At 41.1% G+C, this 23,651-nt stretch overlaps 1 protein-coding gene across 1 annotated transcript; it reads right to left on the bottom strand.

Moving 5' to 3' along the window:
* Positions 1-1,076: 1,076 nt before the first annotated feature.
* USP16 (ubiquitin specific peptidase 16) lies at positions 1,077-23,651 on the bottom strand. The gene is made up of 17 exons (XM_056858461.1): positions 23,538-23,651; positions 22,471-22,652; positions 22,206-22,309; positions 20,591-20,694; positions 19,453-19,640; positions 17,913-18,008; positions 15,443-15,573; positions 13,953-14,040; positions 12,768-12,846; positions 10,426-10,517; positions 9,427-9,483; positions 7,717-7,890; positions 5,854-6,649; positions 5,195-5,289; positions 4,901-4,987; positions 1,447-1,603; positions 1,077-1,342 (listed from the first exon to the last, which is right to left on the bottom strand). The coding sequence occupies exons 1-17, from the start codon at positions 23,596-23,598 to the stop codon at positions 1,218-1,220; spliced, it is 2,616 nt and encodes an 871-aa protein (XP_056714439.1). The 5' UTR covers positions 23,599-23,651; the 3' UTR covers positions 1,077-1,217.

Here is a 23,651-nt window from a genome sequence, read left to right as displayed (position 1 = left end):
TTTCAAATGGATTTTATATATAGGAGGGTCAGTCCTACTATTCAACTGAGCAGAGTTTATTCACAGAAATATTTTTACCCTGCTGTTCCTTTGGGCTCCAGTTTGAAGCTATTGGGGGATGGTTCAATCTACCCCAGTAACAGTACTTATAAACTAAATTTGGTCTTGGCTCTAACAACCCTGAAAGAAGTCTGTTCCCTTCCCCATTCATGTTGGCATTTTTAAGCCCTAAAATGGTTTCTAGAAGCATAGAAATTTTTCTTATTTCCCTTTGTAGTTTAAAAAACTGATTTTGAGGGAGGGTAATATCTGCTCTCCTTGTCCATTTAAGTTCCAAAAGTATCCCATAGGCTTTTCCACCTAAAACTAAGGTCAATGTAATAAAACAAGGTTTTTGTTACATCACAGCTTGTTGTTAGCCCCGTATATTTCTAAAACGCTAAACCCCCATGATGGGTTGCTATGATTCAGTTGTGACTTGATAGTACTTTTTTAAAAAAAATGTGAAAAGCTAGCTGTTTAAACTACGTTCTCAGCAAACAAGGCTTGCTCTTAGATAATCTTGCATTGTAAATTCTTCAGGTGAATGTCCCTGAAAACGTGATAGCCCAAGCGCTAGAAATTAATCACGTTTAGTAACTGCACACACTATAATGCCAGCAATGATAACTTTAATACATGAAGCTACCTTTATACTGAGGTCATTGATCTACCAAGGTCAGTGTCTACTGGTTCTTTAGCATCTCAACTAGAAATGCTCTACCCTTGCTAATTACTTCAATTTATTTTAGTACATAAGCTATTTTGTAACACTGCTAATAAGCATTCTAAAACTGGCATCTGCTTAACCCATGATACCAAATTAAAGAAAAAGATTGCAAACTCATAGTGATCTCTCTGTGGTCCATATGGTAAGTTTTCAATTTCTTGCATATCTGTGTGGACCAGAATTTATGCTATGGGAAGAATGTCTAGATGCATATGCCCTTTGTTAAACTAACAGTCCTGTTTGGCTACTCTATGGAAGAGAAACAAGATTCATTTTATTAAAGTATTTTTATTTAAAAGCATGAAGGTAAATTTGTTCTGTTGAAATGGAGGTGACTGGGAACAGCTGTACATGGTATATTCAACAGACTGAACGTGATTATAGTTTTGATACAACTTCCCTGGGTTTCATTTAATTTAGTTTTCTGAAAAAGGATCAAGTGGCTCATTTATAGTAGTCGCTCATAGAATAGGAGATATGCTTGTGCATTCAGCACTTTTGACACGGGTACTGCTTGCACATGGGTATCGCTAACGTGAAACCACTGTCCTTCACAGGCTTCCATTTCTGAAGCTGCAAAAAACAACAAAAAATATCTTATGTATTTCTACTATTACATTATCTTGCAGGAATTAATTTCTTTCATCTAGCATTCCAAGTTAATATATCCTACTTACTTTGTTGAATCTTGCCATGGAGCACAAGATCGGAAAGTTGGTTATTGGCAGCTCTTGTCTTCACGTACGCAGTGTAGTGGCCAGACCTCATAGTACCGCTGTGTTCAACAACACCATACAAAGCATACAATACTCTTTGACACCCCTCCACAACATTCTGTGAATAGAGAATTATATATCCAGAGCCCTTGAAGTAGTTTGATCTATTTTCAATAAACATGTTTGAACTTTTAACATTTTTAGTTACTCTGTGCTATCCACTGTTATCATTTCTCTACAAAGCCAGACTACTTCCAGCAAACCTTTATGGAAATGATAGTGTATTCCTACTAAGCTAGAAGGGGTTTAATGTCTTGCTCAAAGCAGCACAAAGATAAGGATGCAAAACATGGCCAGGGGAGGGGCCGTGGCTCAGTGGTAGAGCATCTGTTTGGTATGCAGAAGGTCCCAGGTTCAATCCCCGCCATCTCCAGTTAGAGGGACTAGGCAAGTAGGTGACATGAAAGACGTCTGCCTGAGACCCTGGAGAGCTGCTGCCAGTCAGAGTAGACAATACTGACTTTGATGGACCAAGGGTATGATTCAATATAAGGCAGCGTCATGTGTCAGTGTTTTATCAGAAACCTAAACAATATAAACTGAAAGCTCATTTTAATCCACGGCAAAAATGCTGCGTATATGCAACATACAAATCCCCACTGATTTTCTCAGTAGAAAATGGAATTATACTGTGAGTGTCATGACTTTGATTTACATCCACACAAAGAACTTGGGGAGGGAGGGACACGTAAAATCACAAGTTTCTGAACAAACAAACGTGTGGAAAAAATGGGTGGCAAAGAAAATCTAGGGAGAAAGCACAAAGACAAACATTTACAGGAGGGCATGGAGAATAAGAAAACTTTACCTAAAAGCAAAAGAAAGCACTACTGACCATCTGCGAGAGGAAGCTTGAACCCATCACCTCTGAAGGCAGAAGCAATGGAAACCATAACTCTCTGAAACCTCTCTCCAACCTCATCGGATATTGATTTTCCACTGCTTTCATATCACATTAATGAGAAGGAAGAGAATTTCCAGGGACTCACAGCTAGCTTTTCCTTCCCCTATCCTATGCAGAGAATTCCAAGAATCATCGTGCACAGTTAAGGTTTTGGAGGGTGGGCAGAGAGTGTTAAGTTTCAGGTGCTATAAGCCAAAGTAAGCTGAGGGATGGGGTGCCAGGAGCAAAACACAACTAGGTAGGATCTAAAACTGAAGTGGAACACAGGAGCATCCTACAGAACTGCCAGTGGACCCAAGCACTCCCAACAGCACAGTAGATGAAGATATGGTTAGCCTCAGCTACCCACCCTTGTGGCATTAACTTCAACTTGCTAATCTTTAAGAAATCTGGGGGTGGAGAGCGAGCGAGCGAGCAAGGAATTTATTCCACTTACCAGGCTCACCTTTCCAAGAACTCAAAACTCTTTTCCACATGTTTATTTATTTAGTATACTTTCATCCCACCTTTCTTTCAGGGAGCTCTTGGTAATGTACATTGTTGCCAACTCTGTGAAGGAGGTTAGGCTGAGAGTAACCAGCCAAACGTCACCCAATGGGTTTCATAGCAGAACAGGGATTTGAACCTGGCTCTCTCAGATCCTGGGGCAATATACTAATCTCTATACCTTACTGGCTCTCATTCCCACGAGACTTCCCATCCAGCTAGCTTAAAGGGCAGGGCTTATTTAGCTGCAGTTAAGAATGGTGCGCAAGAGGCCAAACAAGATGCTAGAGACCATCACACCTCAGCACACGAAGCAACACTAGTATTGCCCCCCGCATATTGTGTCTCACCATATGAGAGAAACGGGACGTGTCCTCACTCCATGCCTTGACCTTGTTAATTTTGTAACTACACTTTGGGTGGTCTATATACACTATGAAGCACAGAACATTCATTCTGAAATCCTCCTGAGATAGGAAGTGTGTGCAAGCATGTATATACATACCCTGAGGTGGGGCAGCTGCCAGGGCTCAAGACTTATGAGGGGCCCACAGCCACCAATGAAAATACCCCATTTATATTCCTCCCCTGCCACCCACCCATGCACCCTTCCCTCCTCCACTCGTGAGTGCCACCTGTGGTCCCAGCTGAACATGCTGCCCAGTGCCCCAAGGAAGGACGTGCAGGTAGTGCACAATGGTGCGCAAGCTTGCATACACTGTAAGCAGTGGGACCTCTCCTCCCGCTAAGGGGTGCCATGAAGGAACGGGGGCCAAAAACTAAACTGGAGACTGCCTACTTAGGGTAACAGTACAAACAACATGGCTATCATTACATGGAGTGACAACTTCCCAAGGTCATCTGGCTAGGCATTGTGCGAGGCAGAGTGTTGCACTAGATGGACCTTAGTTTGAAACAATAAAGCATTTCTTACCTTTGGTAGTTGGCCCAGAAGAAGGCCACTCCAGAAGCCTGTTAGTCCTGGAGCAAAGACTTCTTTAAGATCTACCTGACCTCTCCCCCCACCCCCAATCTCTTCCCTCCCATGCAGGTCGGCCTAGGCAGGAGCCATTCAGTTCTAGACCCTGACAGGAATTCTGTACGTCTGGACAACAGCAAAATTAGGAGACAGTTTTCTGGTCTGGCAACAACATTTCCAATTAAGTTCTACATTCAGTTTTGGGGTAGCAAGAGAATATACATGCTGTTCCACTGAATGGTGTGTTTTTACAACTGTGGCCAATTCTAGCTTTTTGGTTTGTATGCCCATGTCATATACTGGGTACCCAAGGTTGGGTGAAAAGAAAATATATTTAAGTCTGTGTATAAATACTGAAAGTATAATTTATTAGAAGCGCTATATAAAAGTTAAAATTATTTAAAAGCATTTAAATAGCACAACGGCATTTCCTGAGGTTGATAACTATAACCACATACCAAACGCGTTTCGGCTTATGGGGCCTTCATCAGTGGTTAATTAAAACCCTTTGTAAACCTGCACACATTTACAGAAATACATTAATGAATACAAATACAAACCGTTCAAACCCAACCAGGATTGTGTATATGTTGTAAATTCTATTCCCAAATACTCAAACATCTGGTATAATAGGTTCTTGTTGTAATACTGGTTAGTATAAGTCTCTCAAATACTGTGAGCAGGTATCAACCTAGTAAAGCAGTACTATTGCCATTGTGCTATTTTAATGCTTCTAAATCATGTTAACTTTTATACAGCGCTTCTAATAAATTATACTTTCAGTATTTATACATAGACTTATATATATTTTCTTTTCACCCAACCTTGGGTACCCAACTTTTGTTTTTAGGTTGGGTTTTATTCCCCTCCTTTTTTTCTTCCACTGCCCATGTCATATACACGGAAGAAAGATAGGCTCTGTGCTGTATAGTATTGTAGAAAAACCTTTGCTGGATTGTGCGTAAACATGAAATCTAAATGCTTACCTTACACTTAACTGAGCAGAAAGGTGCCAAATCCATTACTTCAGGAAATCTGATGTGCTTGTTCACTTTTTGGAGATTATACCGAGCCTGGGAGAAAACCAGCAGAAGGCAACATGCTGAATTATAAGCTTGGGTATTACAAATCTATGTAATCAGACAACCCACTTGGTCCAATTTCCTACTCTCCTGAGTTTCATTTTTCTAGCAGTTAGCAATTGCCATGACCAGGAAGTGATAAACCCAGGAGTACTGGACTTAAGGAAACAATGGAAGATTTTAAAAAGTTAATTATACCTGTTGAAATCTCTTTAAATGAAGTGTTAAAATTGGAGGAGCGAGAGAAATAAGCATTTGTTTTTTGGCATTAGTGTATATGTGTTTCTTGGCATCTGGAGGGAGAAAAAGAACATGATTGATAAGATAGTCAACAATACCACCTGCTGTTAAATTGCCCAAATCTAGTCTGAATGGCAAGCACTCCCCCACCCCCATTTAAGCATTCCAAGTCCCACTGATTTCGACGACAGGGCTAATCACGTCCTTTTTTCTTCTACAATGAAATTTAAGCCCTGCCGCTTTTCATGTCTCTGATCAACTATGGGGACAAAGTAAGATTTGCCTCACCAGACAAGCCTCACAAATTCTATGCTAAAGGTTACAATGTAGAAACTGCTAGTATCAAACATGACCCCCATTCAGTTTTGCCATCATTCAAAAAGTTACTTCCGTGAACTGCATATTTTCCTTGCATTGGTAATCGCAATTTTCTAGCCCCGCATGCAACAATGCTACATGAAACTGCATCCTTTAAATCCCGCTTCAGAGAAAGGCAGGCTAAAAATGCTTTAATTAAACTCTTATATACTTTTATGGAAGTGAGACTTTCCAACAAAATGACTGCTAATGGTAATCACATATACAAAGTTGAGCCAGTAAGAAATGACTTAGCATACTTGTTGCAGCATTCTTTGGTCCACAGAGTTGTCTTCGTGTGCATACATCACAGAGAAGTTTATTATTTTCACAGAGTTTTTCATTACGAGTAAACTGATACAAACAATGACAGACCGAACCTTCTTCAGTGCTCATCAGTTCCCTGTTTGCTAAAGTACAAAATGCTGTTTCTGAGTCCTCATTTACTATTTCATAGGTTTTTGAATCAGAATCAAGTTTATATGTGATATCCATATTATCAGACTCCGCATCCAAGGATAATTTGTTAAAGATGTGAGGCATCTCCTCGTCTTCCTTAGCCATCTTGTCTTCCTCAGAAATCTCTTCCTCTTCCTCAGAAATCTCCTCTACCCTGAGAGACAGGTGATCAAATTTATTCACACACTCCACAACAGAAAACAGATCTTTTATGGGAAAATCCGTAACAGAGTCACTGTTTGCCTCTTGGTCACAACATTCTGTATTTTCACTACATTTTTCTTTTGTTACCTCTTGTCCACCATCATTTTCTTTTTCATGTGCACAGTGTTCTTTGTTACAACATTCTGTATTTTCACTACATTTTTCTGTGTTTTGTACCTCTTTTGTTACCTCTTGCCCACCATTGTTTACTTGTTCATCTGCATAGTGTTCTTCACATTGGTTTAAAGATTCTTCCTCTTGTTTTAGGTCAGTAACCTCAGTACTACTTTCTGTGTCTTTACTGCGATCTTGACAAACTTCAGATTGTTCTGTGACACAAGGATCTGTTAGATGGATCACCTTTTCTTGAAGTTTTTGCTGTCGACGCTGATTCTGTCAAGTTAAATATACTTAACTTAAGAGGGAATTCAAAAGGTCAATACTCTCAGTGTGTGTTGTACAAAAGATTAAATACAGAGTATTCCAAGCAGATGCCCCTTCCCAACAGCGCATTCCCCAACAGCAACTTGCAACACCCCCCCCCAAAAAAAAACCCTGATGCTGGGGTCATGGGAACCTTGTGAAGGGGCAAGTCAGCCAATATGGATTCTATCCCTCTCGTATGTAAATAGGATGTCATCTGATACAACCCAGATTATACTACATAAAGTTCATATAAACTGAATTCTATGCAGTGTGTGTAGTCACTGTGAAGGAAAAGTGCATCCGAGTAGATGACGATACCTTAAATCGCCTGAAGTAATAATATCCTATTAGGTATGACAAACAGGTGGTGAAACCTAAATTGAGCACTTGAAAATATATTAACCTAAAGAATAATTTGATTCTTAACATCACATTGTTAGTCACAGTTTTGAGCAGTATTATTGGTCATGCATCCACCTGTCCTCCAACAGTGACTTACACAGGAGTGTGTGCACTCCTCTTAAAAATATTAATCCCTTGACACTAGTCTCCAGCCTCATAAACAGCACCATAAATATCTTTCCGTGCTCGCTTGCCAAAGGGTTACAGTTGGAGAGGGGGCTTGGGGAAGAGAGGAAGAAAGCAGAAACCTTTGAGGTATTTCTGCTTTAAGCCTTTTTTAGATCCACGACACAGATGTATAACTTGCAATTTAGAGATACTGAAGTGTCTTCTCAAACACTGTGTGAATGGCATATGGAGTACCACTTAGAAGCAGTTCATATAGTAAAAATAATATACATAAGCAAAAGCTGGAGAAAACCAAACATCGGTAAAACAATGCTACTCACTCCAAAAGGAATCATATTGATGCTTTTAATTTTTTAAAACTAATCCTTTTTAGTATTAAATACATTTAAGAAACACAACTGCTTAATTGCTTTACACTTCCCTGCCCACCAAAGTTACTGGGGCAGTGGCACAAAACAAAAGGCTCTTTTTATGCCTCGCTGCAGCCCCACCTCATTACCAACCTTTGCTTGCTTTTTGGCCATTTTCTTTGCCTTCTTCTGGAAGTGTTTACTGGTCCCAGGAGCCTCATCTCTCTCTTTCAAATAACTGTCAGTTTCCACATTGTTGTCTTCATCTTCCATCTCCTTTTCCTGTACTTTTTTAACATTTTTATCATTTGTTTTCTTCTTATCACTCTTAAAAAAGAAAATGATGAACGAGTTCAATATAGGGACAGGAAGAAGAAGAGTTGGTTTTTATATGCCGACTTTCTCTGCCACTTAAGGGAGAATCAAACCGGCTTACAATCACCTTCCCTTCCCCTCCCCACAATAGACACACTGTGAGGTAGGTGAGGCTGAGAGAGAATGACTTGCCCAAGGTCAGCCAGCTGGCTTCGTGTGTAGGAGTGGGGAAACAAATCCAGTTCACCAGATTAGCCTCCGCCGCTCATGTGGAGGAGAGGGGAATCAAACCCGGTTCTCCAGATCAGACTCCACCGCCCCAAACCACCATGCTGGATTCATCTCATATCTATCTCATTGCGCTATCGAATACAGAAGAAAATCTCCAAGATGGAAAGAGCTCGTAGTCCACTTCAAATTATTATTTGCAATCATTGGCTGGGAAATGATGGCTTTTTCTTTATCTTTCCATCGATCAACTTGGACTCATTCAGCTCACAATACAAAGGATAGAGCTTTCTGTCCAAATCAGTCTTGTGGATATCTCTTCTGATTAAACAAAATCACCACACTAACCAGCATGCGCTACTATCGTAGTGCTGGTTTTATTTTAAACTCATCATTGAACACAAAACATTGCACCAAGGATGTTTGAGGGCTTGAGAGTTTTGTTGTTGCCCTAGACATCGGATAAAAATAAGGCCAAGGCCAATGGTGCAAAATAAGTTGGTTTTTTTACACTCAGAATTGAAATGCCCTTTGTGTTTCACTCAAAGGCTTCTTCAGGGAACCTGTCTATATACCAGTATATAGTCATTAGAGAGATACTGCCATGACTAGATACTTCTTTCATGACTAGATACTTCTTTCAGTATCTAGTCATTAGAGATATACTGCCATGACTAGATACTTCTTTCATTAGCAACTTACTACAGAATTTATGTTCATTTGAAGGACTACTGCAATAACTACAGATTCCCCTGAAGAAGGCTTTTATCTCCTGTTACTGGTGTGGCCCTTTTATTTCTCTTTGCCCTAGACAGCAACAGCACCTTCAATTAAAACAGTTGCCATATGACAATAGTTTTTTTTTTTAATTATCTTTAGCTCCTACTAAGGAGCTTTCTGCCCTGACCTGGATGGCCCAGGCTAGCCTGATCTTGTCAGATCTCAGAAGCTAAGCAGGGTCAGCCCTGGTTAGTATTTGGATGGGAGACCACCAAGGAATACCAGGGTTGCTGTGCAGAGGAAAGCACTGGCAAACCACCTCTGTTAGTCTCTTGCCATGAAAACCCCAAAAAGGGGTCGCCATAAGTCGGCTGCGACTTGACGGCACTTTACACACACACAAGGAGCTTTCTTTCAAAATTTTCTTCATTCCGATTTCTTCAAAACAAGATGACAAAAATGTTGCTGTTACTTATTTCTATTTTGTTCCATTTGTATAATGTACCTTCCATTCCCCACTCTTCAGGATCTATTTAGCAAAGCCTGGATTTCATGGACAATTCATAACCACAACCAACCTTGCCATCCTTCTATACTTACCTGATCATTTAAGACCGGGAGTGACAAATCAAGGAATGACTCATGAACTAAAGAAACCTGAAATAAATAATTTGACCTATTGTTACAAAAACAACCTGAATCATTTAAGCCTGCTTAAAACAAACAATAGATCTCAGAACCAAGATATGCAAGATTCAGTTTACTTCTAAACCACCAGAATTAAATTAGTTTCTAAAAAAAGAAAACCCCCACAAACTCCCAGTGCTGTTTTTGTGTGAATTCAAAGCAGCCGTTCTTAAATTTGAAGAGAGGGGGAGAGGGGGAGAGGGGGAGAGGGAGAGAGGGAGAGAGGGAGAGAGAGGGAGAGAGAGAGAGAGAGAGCGAGAGAGAGAGAGAGAGAGAGAGAGAGAGAGAGAGAGAGAGAGAGAGAGAGAGAGAGAGAGAGAGCAATATCCTTTTCTGCTAAAGGTAATAAATACATAATCATACCCCAGCCAGCTAACCCCATCAGAAATCTATTGCAACTTTTAAAGCATTATCATTTTTTTTAGCCAAAAGACTCATCCAATTATTTCTACAGCTCTCTTACATATGTTTGTTCAGGCATCAAAATTAACAGAGCGTGCCCAACATCCAGATCAAAAAGAATCATAAGGCAAGACTGCTCACAGCTCCATGAAAACCTTTATATACTCTGCTACTTGCTTTGCTTCTTCCTTCCTAAAACAAGCTATGGCTGCTCCATGAATCACCCTATCTATAGATATAGAACCATTATGTTTACAAAGCAGAACATCGGAAATGGAATAAGGTAAGTACCAAAGGTTGCAGCCTGCAGTTTTCCGTTGCTAAGTGAAAATCTTTCAAGTCAAGTGTTTATTTAGCAGAAAGTAATGTCAGAATCCAACCAAAGGTTATTTGTATGTATAAAGTTAGCAACAAATTATTCTCTTGCTACAAAACTGAATGATCGAGTTGAGCAATAATGAGTCCCTGCCATTTAAATAAACATAAGTTAAAAAAAATAAACCTCCTTACAGTTCTACACTCTTCACACATGATGGTACTTGTTAATTCTCCTCCAAAAATACGATCCACAAAGCTATGTGGTGCCTTTCTCTTATCATACTCTGAAAAGAGAAACAAGGTAATACAATTATCTCGTAGAACCATTATGTGGACTTTTAGAAAACATTATGATGCAAAAGTGATCAGAACCAGAAAAATACAAACTACATCCTGGGAGCAAATAAAAATAGCTACAAATCCTGAGCAGGGCAAAAGAAAGGAATGGAGATAAAACTCAGTTTTAAATGACACAGTGATACATCCCTCTCATTTAATTCATGCCAAGATCTTGTTTTAGAGGCACCCAAGGACTTAATCTCATGCCCAATTAAACTTTAAAAGAAAAATTGTTTTTAATAAATAAACATAAGACCATCGGCCCGCTTTATCACAATCTGTGTTTGAAAACCCCATCAGTTTCCAAATTGGACAAAACAAGACTGAACTGGTAAACATGCAATTTAAAAGGAACGAACACTCAAAAGATACTGAACGAAAACCTTTTGAACAGAGGATTGAATCAGAGGATTGATTCAAGTCCCATATCATTTCAGAAACTGACAAGAGTTTCAGGGTATCAGCTTTTGAGTTAAAGCTCTCTTAGCCAGATACAAGTCAGAATGGAAACCTGGGTCCTTATACCTCCAAGTCCTTATAGCCCAGCCAGAAGATTGCAAAGAAGCAACTCAGGATGCAAAGGACTGTTCTACTGCAGACCAACACAGCTACCCTCTGAAACTATCTTTATGGAAGGACTGAATCAGTTAAGTCAATGCAGCAATGGGATGGAAGCTATATGTCACTGGGTTCCCTGCTTCCATAGCCACTTCCTGTGTTCTCCCAAAGTGCCCCTGCTGAGTACCACACGGCCTTCAGGAAAAGGATGCCTAGCAACACAGGGGGTGCAGTAAGGAGAGAACCTTGGACAGGTGATTCTTGCTAAAATCCCCTCCTCAATGCCATTCTGCTCTGGAGTGTCCTGCAACCTTCAGCTGGGCATTCTAAGGTCTGTAAGAGGCTGATGGTGACAAATAGTTTCCATCAAGTCACTACACTATCGTTGTTTATTGTTATAGCCAATGGCCAGCATAGAATTATAAAACAATACAGCTACATATATAACATTATAACATTAAATAAAAAGAGAGAGAATAAAATAAGATATCCTAAAATAGACAGGTTAAAATACATTTATCAGCATATTAAAATACCAAATACCCCAAGAATACCTTGCTTCACCCATCACTCGTCATCTGATGCATCACAAATAATATAAAAATACCAAGACCACGGTTATACAGCCCGGATAACCTACAAGAACCAATAATATAACCCTTTTTCTTTTGAGCATTCCTTTTGGTAATGGCCTTCCAACAAAATTTAGCTACATCATAAGATATAGCACGATTTTTATCCTCGAGCAGAAATTGAATAATTAAACTCTTTGGTTATAGATTGATGTAAAAGGCCAGATTGTTGTAACCAGGATTCTATTGTGGATCTTCTAAATTCCAAATAAAATTCACAGTATAATAAAATGTGTGACAAGGACTCTTCTGCTCCCGCTGTACATAGGCATTTTCTCAGCTCTCTAGGTTGATTTAAGAATTTACCTAGGAGAACAGCCGAGGGGAGGGCATCAAATCGTGCTCTAGAGAATGCCCATCTCAGTTGGGGTGAAGTAATGTTGAAGTGATATGGGGCCATGGCTTTGCCAACACAGGTAATAAGTCCTTATACCCCCCCCCCCCCCAGAAAGTTGTGCAATCTCTGACTGAAGCTCCATATCATGCCAGTGTTGGTGGACTATAGCTTTTGCTCTATCCAGCCCTAGGTCCATCAAATGCGCAGGATCGATGCCAATTGAGGAAAGTTTATGGATTATCCTAGCTGACCACTGTGGGTACGGAGTAGCTGATAGAAAACAGCTTAATAAACCAATGGGGTTAAACTACACTGATGTAACTTACCATACAACCCAGCTTTTTCTTTTAATGACCTATTCATTTTACTATATCTTCCTTTTTTTTTTCCCTTACAAATTAAGAGCAAATATTTACTGGTAGAGTTGCAGTTGAAGGTGGCTTAGCCTTCCAAAAGCCTGAGGGTACACACACATAGAAAATAAATTAATGTACAGGAGGCATACAGATTGAGCCAAATATAAGGAAGTAGTAGTTATGTTGTTTTTTTAAAGCATAGTTCTGCAATCATGCTACTTAAATGTAAGCCAAGCAATAAACTACAATAAGTATCAGGAGCCTTTCCAAAGAACATCAAAAGTGGTGAACAAGTGTAAAAGTTCATGCTACCTTTGATTTTCTTCTTTAGCTCTTCATTTTCTTTGTCACCAGAATTATTCAGTGCTTTAAAAATACCAGCACGCATCCTCTAAAAGCAAGCATAATTGTTAACTGTTTTATAAAGCTAACAACCTTTTTTCAAAGTGTAATTTTAACCACCATAAAAGACAAACAGCAAAATTAATCTGCAAATCATTACACCACAAAAATATTCATAACAGCATGTATCATATACACATGCCTATTCAACATTTCTGGGGTGTACACCGGGATTCTCATGTGCACACAGGACAAAATCCAGACATTATTTGTGATTATGCTTAAAATAACAAGGGTAGGTTAGTTGAGAAAGAGACTCTTTTATTTTGTTGAAAATACTGATTTACTTAAGAGAATTGCCTCCTGCTTGCTAATATTATAGACTAAAGAGTTGGTTTAATTGCACAACAGAGCTTAAGTTTCTTCTTAGTAGAAGAATTTGGTAAGAACTTTCGTGCATTGTGTTCTAGGTTGGATTCAAAATTGTCTTCTGGGAGAGGGCGAAGGCAGGTCCCTCTATTCCTCCATCACACTGCAGAACCCATGTTATACCCCATGTTTTTTCCAAAGGTCCCCCAACCCTGAGGAGCAACATTTCGGAGCTGCAGAAGGAATGGGGAAGCAAGAAAAATCTGCTCAGTAAGCAGACATTTGGATCCATATATTTTTCATATTTCTGTTGCATGTGTAGAATACATAACTCATCCTAGAATACATAACTCAAAACACTATGAATAGATGAATCCAGTTTTGGGAGCCTAATCATATGCTGTTTTCTTAGAAGCAAGTCCTACTGAGATCAATGAAACGTACTCACAAGTACATAGGACTGAAAGGGAGGTCCACTTCATTACTTTCAAGGAGACTTCACAATGATTAGATTTTGATGGCCCAAACCCACAAACTCTGTGGGTTGGATCCTATGACTACCTTCTGTTAAGTCGTCCTTCAAGGGAGAAAAAGACCTCCACTTCCAATGAACTTTTCTAACGAAGAAGGTTTTTTTCTCTTATTTGAACAAATTCTTTCTCTGTTGGAGGAAAACTTGGTAGAAGGGAATCACTAGAATCACCCCAACATGGGGCTACCTGATTCTCCTTAATGATGCGCAAAGGAGATGGGGAGTTTGGGGCCCATACTATACTCGATACATACTTGAGTTTCTTCGGTTCGCATTCCATCTAGTAAATAGCGAAGCAGCTCTTGACTGTCCTGCTGCTGATATCCTTTAAAGCGTATTGCTCTATTTGAAAAAACAAAAGTTACACGGGTACAAGTTACAAGCCTTAACATCTGATACAGCCATATATGCACACCAACATGCATTGTTTAGCTCCTAAACAATGCAAAAGTAACTTGGTTAGGAAAAGTTTCGTATTAAACTTGAAAGTTGTGCTAGAGAATCAGGCAACCTTTGAGAACTCTGTAGAACGTAGCAGGAACTCCTCTGTTCATGCTAGGGGAAGATAAAGCCCTATGGTCCTACATAACTCTAAGAACATAAGAACATAAGAAAAGCCCTGCTGGATCAGACCAAGGCCCATCAAGTCCAGCAGTCTGTTCACACAGTGGCCAACCAGGTGCTCCTAGGAAGCCCCCAAACAAGATGACTGCAGCAGCACCATCCTGCCTGTGCTCCACAGCACCTAAGATAATAGGCAAGCTCCTCTGATCCTGGAGAGAATAGGTATGCATCATGACGAGTATCCATTTTAACTAGTAGCCATGAATACCCCTTTCCTCCATGAATTCTATAACACTGATAGGAAAACACAACAAACAAAATTTAAACATACTACAGATGACTGATGTTCCTAAAGGAACTTGAATTCTGATGTCTATAAAGAAAACAGTAAAGCTCAGAGATAATTAAAATATTAACTTGTCACTAAAATCGGTCTCGGTACCAGAGCACTGGAAAGTAGCAAATATTTCATCTATTTTTAAAGATGGCTCCAGAGTCCATATGCAGGACGTTACAGGCCATTTAGCCTAGTGTATGTTTTGTGCAAGTTAGCACAAGATATTAATGCTTCTGTACACAGGTTTTTTCATTCATTCGTTTTATTTATTAAGGTCAAAGACAAGCTTACATAAAAAAATTCATAAATATTTAAAATAATGTCTAAAATTTGATCAGCTGAAAAAAGAATTTAATTATAACGGCTCTTAATAAAATAGTCTATTTATCATGCGGAACATTATGACATCTTCTGCCTTATTGTACATGCCCTGGCACAAAATCTAGCAACCTGGTAGGTAATGTCATTCACACAATCATCTAGTAAAAGAGTAGAATAACTATCTCTAGCTCTGTCTGGGAAGCTAACCAAAATTGAATTGATAAGGATATTGCAAATATCTTGATAGAATGAACAGTATAAAAGAACATGTTCCACTGTTTCCACCATTCCAGATTGACAAGGACAGAGGCGAAATTCGTAAGGGATACGGGCATATCTGCCTTCAAGAAGAACAGATGGGGGGGCATTAAAATGGGCCAAAGCAAAGGCCCTCCGATGCTTAGGATTATCTAAAACATAAAGATAATTTGCAGGAGCCAGAATATTAATACAGTTCTCCACTGCTGGAATACACAGGTTTTTCAAAATCCTTATTACCACAGAAGAGAGACAGATACTCACTTTTTACAGATCTGAGAGAACAGTTCTTTGGGGCTTACAGTTCCTTTTTTAGTCTCTTGCATTTCTGTTAGAAACTGGCACATTGCCAGTGTCAGGGGTCTTGGCTGATCAAGTTTAACCACCAGAGGTTCCTGCACACCACACACAAAAAGCAACAGAACTATTTAACATAACCCACTCATTTATTCATATCTGATAAGCCTATCTAAACAACCAGCTCTCCTAAGCAAAATAAGCATCTCTTTTGGCAAATGTAAACTAACTGCCGTGAAAAAAGGACAGCTGAGTGAAAGTTCCTACGCTAGTTATTTCTGAACGGGATCGATTACACGAAGTTGCTTTAGGATTGCGATTTCCTTATTTTATACCTTAAGGAAGACTTTCAATAAAATCAAGCAAAAAAGGGTCTGGAGAAAGCGTTGTAGGCACATAAAAGCAATGCTTAAAAGATGTTTTCATGGAACTGTTAATGCAGTAAAGTTGCTAAGGTTCTGTTAAAGCATAAAGAATGTACCAGAAATTGTACCTAACGTACCCTCTCCACAACCAACTTGTGAGTTTGGTTAGAAGAAGAGTAGGTTTTAATACCCTTTTTCCTCTACCTTAATGGGTGTGAAAGGGGTACAATCGCCTTCCCTTCCTCTCCCCACAACAGTCACCTTGTCAGGTAGGTGGGGTGAGAGAATTCTGCAAACTGTGACTGGCCCATGGTCAACCAGTTGGCTTCATATGTAGGAGTGGGGAATCAAACCTGGTTCTCCAGATAAGAGTCCACCTCTCTTAACCACTACACCACACTGGCTCTCCAGTTAGGCTGAAAGACTGTGACAGGCCCAGGTCACCTGAAAAGCTGAGCAGGTTTTTCAACCTCATTGTCCCAGGTCCTAGCCTACCATAATCATTATGGTACACCACCTCTCTTGTACTTGTGGAAGCAAGATTTCCTGCTTCCTCCTTCCCACCCAAAACCATACCTCCATGGCTTGGTGGACCATCAGGAGCAGCACGAGGGCAAATTTTGGTTCTGCAGTGTGTGTGTGTGTGTGTGTGTGTGTGTGTGTGTCTATGAAAGGCCCTCCCCCATTGATGGAATAGTTTTCCACAATCAGAAAACAAGGTCAGGATCTGCCCTTGCATCTCAGAATGGTAATTTAAACTGGAACTTACTAATGAGTAACAATACAATATTTTGTCTGTAGGATCCCAGCCAAAGTGGCAATTTTCCCACAAAAAGTTACATATTGAGAAAATAAGGAGTGTAACGCAAGAGGTGAATTAGCTTCCATCTACTGTGAAGCACATTCTGATGGTATGCAATCACAGTGTGAACTCAAACTTGAATCTAGCCTTGCCCCAAACTCAAGGATTCTTGAACTTCCCATAGCTTTACAGAGTCTTGCTTTGTCAAATCAACACAGTAATTCTCAGCCTTTTAAGGCAGGGATGGAGAACATCAGGCCCGGGGGCCGTATGCGGCCCCCGAGGACATTTTTTGTGGCCCTCAGGAGCTCTGGGGACTTGCCACAGAGGTGTGGCACAGGGCAGCCCTCCCTGAGGGTGTTCCTGGGGCCACGGCTTTCAGGGGCGCTGCGGAGCCCTTTGGACCTCCTCTCGCAGACTGACGGCTGTTGGTCGGCGAGAGGAGAGGGAGGGACGCTTCCCACAAGGCTGCCCCCTATAGCTGCAGTGTGCAGGAACGCCGGGGCACACTATAAGCCCCTCTTGCTGCCTGTCAGCTGTTGAGCAGCGAGAGGGAGGGGGGGGAAAGAGGCCCGCGGCTCCCGGCGGCACAGCATGCGCGCAGGAGCCGATCAGGCTTTGGGGGGGCTTTTGTGGACTCTGGGGGTGGGATGGCATGGAGCCTGGGGCCAGGTCGCGTGGGGCCGGCGGGTGTGTGTGTGTGTGGGGAAAGGCTTTTCTCTCTCCCTCTCTTTCTGTCTCTTTCTTTGTCTGTCTCCCTCCGTCCTTTTCTTTCTCCCCCTCTTTCCATTTCTTTCTCCCTCTCTCCCTTTTCCTTTCTCTGTTTTCCTTCCTCCCTCCCTTGCTGATCGACTGCGGGCTGCGCCCCCCGGCACCTCGTTTGCTCGGGCCCACTGCTGGCTGCCCTCCTGCCTGGGAGGGGGGGAGGAGCAAGGGCGCCCTCCAGGCCTTCTCTGCGTGGCCTTCCCTGGGGTTGCCAACCTCCAGGTGGTGGCCGGAGAGCTGGCAACCCTAGCCTCTCCCCCCCCCCCCACGGGAGATCTACACCTGGTATGGCCCCCAAATGATGTTATAAATGTGCAAATGGCCCTTGGCAGGAAAAAGGTTCCCCACGCCTGTTTTAAGGACTACCCCTGGAGACTAACCAGTGATCAAACCAAGGGGAGCTGGAAGGCAATACCCAAGGAAATGTATTTCTAAGGAAAATAGTCATTTTTGAAAAAATAACCCCTAACCACCTGCACACACCACAAGACAGAAGCCCACCTACCTTTATTGAGAATTCTGGAGGCTCAATGGTAAGCGTTGAATCAGCCATTTTAACCTCTTTCAGCAGCTCTCTCAGAATTGGTGTCTGTGATAAATTCTTTAGGAAGTAATAGAAATTTTTAGCAACTTGACCACTTAAGAACGTCTGCTTCACTTACTCGAATCTTCCCACTCGGCTTGCTCTGTTGAAGTAAGGTGGACCTAAGGGCTTAGATCCTGCCCAGAATTTCCATGGACACAAGGGGAGGGGGAATGATTTTTGCCAATCCCCCTCCCCGTGTGTGTGTAAAGTGCCTTCAAGTCGCAGCCGACTTATGGCGACCCCTTTTTGGGGTTTTCATGGCAAGAGACTAACAGAGGTGGTTTGCCAGTGCCTTCCTCTGCACAGCAACCCTGGTATTCCTTGGTGGTCTCCCATCCAAATACTAACCAGGACTGACCCTGCTTAGCTTCTGAAATCTGACGAGATCAGGCTAGCCTGGGCCATCCAGGTCAGGGGCCCCCTCCCCGTAGGAGACCTGATATTCAGCCCAGATATTCTTGGGGGGGGGGGTCTCCAGTCCCTCAGGAGCAGCGTTTTGTGCTGACACAGGAAAATTAGCAAAAATTCCCCCCTCACATACCTGTGGAAATTCTAGGTGGGATCCAAGCCTAGCGCAACAGCACTTACAGGAAAGCACTTACAGCACTTACAAATAGGTTCAGCGGCTGGAGTTGTGCAAGTGTATGTATACATCAGCAACCTATACTTTAGATGCAGTTGTTTAAAACTGGGGTCATTAAATAAATAGAAGATGCTCCAGCAAACAACTGTACTATACTTGTCAAAAATGGTACACTGTAAGCTCAGCCTTTCTCAGCCACAATTGCACAGTGGGTAACCTCTGTGGGGCTGTCATATAGCCAGTGAAGAAGGCTGTTGTCTGTCTTTTGGCGGGGGCTGGGCTCAGATAAGGTGTGCAAGGTCTTGTTCATAAGTAGCAGCTTCCTGACGGTTCTAGTTGTTGGTGATTATCAGCACAGCGGAAAGAAATCTGTCTCCAAGATAAACCTCCAAGATAAACATTCAGATCTGTACAGGAGACTTAGATTCCGGTCCTTCTGATTAAAGATGCAAGAACTAAGCTTTTTTTAAATAATACCACAGATATGGAACACCTCCACAAATTACCTCTTCAAGTCATTTCAGATGGTAAGAAAAACCTTTGTAGCTGGATCCAAACTAAATTAGCAATTTCCACCATTTGCCCCTTTCCACTGCACCCCCCATGGTTCCCTATCCCACAGAAGCAGCATTTCATGGAGATCAGTATGTTGTAGTGGGGAAGAGGCAGGTAAGTTCCATTCCACTGATAGAAAATTTAGTTTGCATCTAACCCTATGTGTATTACTGCCTTTCTGCCTGGTTAAGTGCACACGAGGCAGCTAATAAAATCTCGTGGAACAGATTTAGCAACCAACGGTTCTCCTGATGCTGCATTGATATAATCAGAGGAGCAAATACATTAGTCACTTTGGAACCTCAACAATTTCTACTGTACCTGCAGAACAGCATTAAAGAAGCATGTATTTCCCAGGTTACAAAGACCCTTTACAGTAACTTCTGCATTGCTGTTTAAGTGAAGGCTGTCGTCTTTCATCAATATCTCTTTTTTCTCCCTCTCTTCCTCATTCCTGTGGTCTTTTATTTTCTTATTTTCCAGCTGATTGTTCTGTTCATCTGTGGATGCTGAAATGAAATCATTTGATCCGTACTTTAAAACAGCAGTCAGCGAGGGATGCAAGTGAGCTTACTAATACCACAGGTAGAGTTATAAATACACTGGGTTAGATCTATAGGACAGCCAGTTTTACTTGAGAAATTGATATTTCCCACCTCCCACTTCCTGCCACAACCCCTTGAATTCCCTGAAAAGTGATTCCTAGAGACCATGGGATCATCAGCACAGAGTGAGATGTGGCGGGTCTGAAGTGGAATCGGGGGAATCAATAAAAACCGGCCCTTCTCTTGCTCATGTGGAATTACACTTCCACTCATGGAAAAGGACTTTAGATCTAATCCATTAGTCTGAAGGATTTTAAACCCTACAAGTTCAAGAACAGTAATATATTGTAGATGACTGGATTCCGTGCATGTGGTTCTCAAGAGCATTTCAGTTGAAAAAACAAAACAAAAAGCTGACACTACTGACAAGAAAGCATAAGGAGGCAGGCTAATTAATGTTCAAAATCATGCAAAAGAGGCGATTATGGCTCCTGCCATTGTGATAATGAGGTGCAATGACTAGGGTTGGAGGCAAGACAGAAGCCTGAGAGAGCTTGGCTACATCAAACAGGGCAGGTGGGTAAGTAGCAGACTTTCCTGAAGACAAAAGAGTCAGACTTTCAAATGCTTGCTATACTGACACTGCTGAGACATAGGGGCTATTAATTAAAAAACGTGATATGAGATTAGTCACTGTGAATATAAGTGCATGAACATTCTCCAACCACTTTGATGTCTGTATTGATGCATCCGATGACTTATTAGCTTTCCTAGCTCAGTATGGAAGATGGGGACGAATTCATTACTAAACCAGTTTAATGTGGTCCAGAACCAAGATACTCCCAACCAGGAGCTTAGTGGCAATTAAACATTGGAAACAGGTCCTTTTTGACATTACTGTTGTAGGAACTTACCTGGAGTTTGGATGTTCACACGAGCTTGCTTTCTAACATAGTCCACAAGTTGGCCCAACTGAGTGGAACTGTTGTACTGGACCTCATTATCACACAGGTAGCACCTGTTACCCCAAAAAGACCAAAGGAAGGGAAGAAAGACACAAACTCAGCCTTAAGAGTGTGGTTATGCTCAAAATACTACAGGGCTAGTACAGCATGGCTTAAATAAATTTAAATAAAGGGATTTTTGCCCTGGATATGAATCAGAACCAGTAGTTATAGCACAAAGGGACCAGAAGTACCACTACTGCAGTTCTTTTGCTCTCATAAGAGTCCGATATCCATGTTATTAGAACCTGTTGGCTATGACCCAACCTTGCTAATTTAAGAAAGAAAGACCAAGCAATTCAAGTCCCAGTGAGTTCAATTAGCTTATTTATTGGTAAGCAATTGAGGAATAATACCATTTATTCCACTGCAAACAACACTACTGAGTTTTGATAATGGGTGCAGCATGACTGAAATGATAAGACCTACTAAAAGGTACAACACTCATTAAAATATTCCAATTCCATTTAAAATCTATATGAACAATAAACAGTGTACTTTAGGTTTAAATAGAAACCTTTGGCTGCAACCCAATACAAGGATTTAGAATAAATTCTGACTTGCTGGAACAACCCGCTCTCTCTCAGTCCTGCTAATGTTCAGCTGTAAACAAAAGAGTAGGCACCCACAGTTTATGCTATATTATACTATATGCTGTCCAAAGGAAAAGTAGCTACACTTAAATCCCAGTCCAATTAATGAGCAGATTTATAAAGGAGCATAGGATAAACTTCAGTAAGATTTGAACATATTTTTTACGCTGTTTTTATCCTGCATGAGTAGAAATCACAACAAAACCACCTCCCTTCCACACTACAGCCCACAGTACCATCTTAACTTCTCCTCGGGAGGGGGGGCTGTCAGGCTCCTCCACGAACAGCATTGGGTTCCACCCTCTGTCACAGCAAGTGCCATTGTGGGGGTGTTATACAAGGTTTGGATCCACAACTGTGTATTTGGCTCCAGATATGCTGATTATACCCACTTCAGGGCCAAGCTAGACATAATGACGTCCTCATGGCAGTCACAAGGATACTGCCACTGTTTTAAATTTATTTAACAGTACAATGCGCTTGTTTCCCTTTTGAAGTGCTTCAAACAGCTGTGTGTGTGTGTGGGGGGGGCAATTTTCAGCAACTGAAAAGGTGCACAGGGGTGAACAAGGGTGCTTAATTTTTTTTTTTAAAATGGTGGTGGTCTTCCTATAGTAGCCACAAGAACACTATCACCTCTAGTTTGGCCCTCAGGGAATAGTATGACCAGTGCCATAACAACTCCCCATGTACCCCCTTAAGGGACAAATAGAAGAAAGTGCATATTTCATTTATTTTAAAAAAATTATACCCCACATTTAAGTCTATCGATTCCTGAGGAAGCCTATAAAAAACAAAGCACGACAGAAATGATAATCAGAATGGTAATTTAACGCCACATGTACCCAGGGTTACAGGATCATTCCAACAGCTTTCATGCAAGAAAAACAAACATGTCTTTCCAAGTGGTGCTGGAAACCAGACAAACTTACCACACACTCCAATTGTCTATACTGAGAACCAAACAGTGAGGCTCTGATCTTGCCGTTTCATAATGCTTTAAAGCATGCTGTTCTTTAGAATCTCTGCCACAGCCCTGAAACATTGACAACAAGAAATACGAAAACATAGTTAATCAAGTTAACGTTTTGACCAAATCTGGGTTATACACAGCAGTAAGAGATAACACTGTGCTAGTTACGTTAGTTATACATATTTCAACTTTGGTATGGATGTAATGAAGGGGGGAGAAGATACCCTGTGGCCACATTTGAGACACAACCATATTGAAGGCCTGTCTTCCTCCTCCTCTTCACATTTCTCACGTGTCTCACTATCCGATGAACGGCAATCCTGGCAGGCATTCCAGTCCACATTCTGCAACACCTTTTTCAGGTTACCTTGTTCCAATCCTTTGCGCAGGTGTTTGCATACAGGGTCTATCAAAAAAGATACACAAAGTGAGGAACACAGTTAGAAGGAACTACAGATCATTATCATGGCTTGTATAGTAAGTACAGTGCTAGACTATAAAGACCTGGGTTCAGGTTTCTGGTCAGCCTTGGGCATGTTTCAGTCTCACAGCCTAAACCCTCCCTCAAGGCAGTTGTGACAACATGACACAACCCTATGTATGCTACCAACAGCTCATTGGAGAATGGTTGAGATGAAGTTGTGATATGTAAAGAATGGATCCCAAGAACCACATGTTGGAGGAACATAGAAACCAGTGCTCTTCCGCAACAATTTGTACAGTGCTACAACAGGAAACTCTTTGTTTGAGTCTAGTGCAAGAGGAACAATATCTCTGGACTGAATTTTATACTTCCCACACAACATCTCTAGCACAAGATATAAAGCAGTCCCTCCACAAATGGAAGACATCTTATATCTAAGCAACTAGGGGGCTGGAGGTAAGCAGCTGCTTCTGTAAACACCCTCTGATCATTTTCATAGGATCCAATATAATGAGTTTGTTCTCTAAGGTTAAAAACATCTTTACATTTCTAACAGTTTGCTTATTCTGAATGGTTAAACATTAATTCTTTTAAATAACTCTTTTTCTATCTTTTAATTCTTAAAGGAAAGGCATCTGATGCAGACTTTAAAAAAATTGTCTAAACTTCTGAAGGCCAATATAATTACCACCCTGGACATATGGCATTCATAGCTTCTTTCCCCCAGCTTCAACCCTATGTCCTACCTTTGCCACATTCTCAACACATCTGTGATGGTTGACCTTTCTGCTAGGGAAACAGCAAGCTCTTTTATAAGTCTTTCCCTTACCTAGAGTTACCCAATGAACAGGCAGTTATGGATCATACCTAGCACTTCCACTGACTCATCTGGCTGCACTTGTCTTCCCTTTATTCGCTTCTTCCCCATGTTAGCGTTTCAGGGTTTTATTTCATATGACACAACTGTGAACTAAAAGAAAG

This window comes from Euleptes europaea, chromosome 12 (assembly GCF_029931775.1).
Source record: "Euleptes europaea isolate rEulEur1 chromosome 12, rEulEur1.hap1, whole genome shotgun sequence".
Taxonomy (NCBI): domain Eukaryota; kingdom Metazoa; phylum Chordata; class Lepidosauria; order Squamata; family Sphaerodactylidae; genus Euleptes; species Euleptes europaea.
Note: the sequence above shows the minus strand (reverse complement) of the source record. Positions and strands in the feature narration are given on the sequence as shown.

Excerpts from the sequence above, each read along its gene's own strand:
- USP16 (XM_056858461.1), bottom strand. The coding sequence starts at position 23,598 with ATGGGGAAGAAGCGAATAAAGGGAAGACAAGTGCAGCCAGATGAGTCA. Across the intron at positions 19,641-20,590 it reads TGTGAACATCCAAACTCCAG|CATCCACAGATGAACAGAAC; the intron begins GTAAGTTCCTAC and ends ATTTCATTTCAG. Across the intron at positions 12,847-13,952 it reads TGCGAACCGAAGAAACTCAA|AGGATGCGTGCTGGTATTTT; the intron begins GTATGTATCGAG and ends GCTTGCTTTTAG.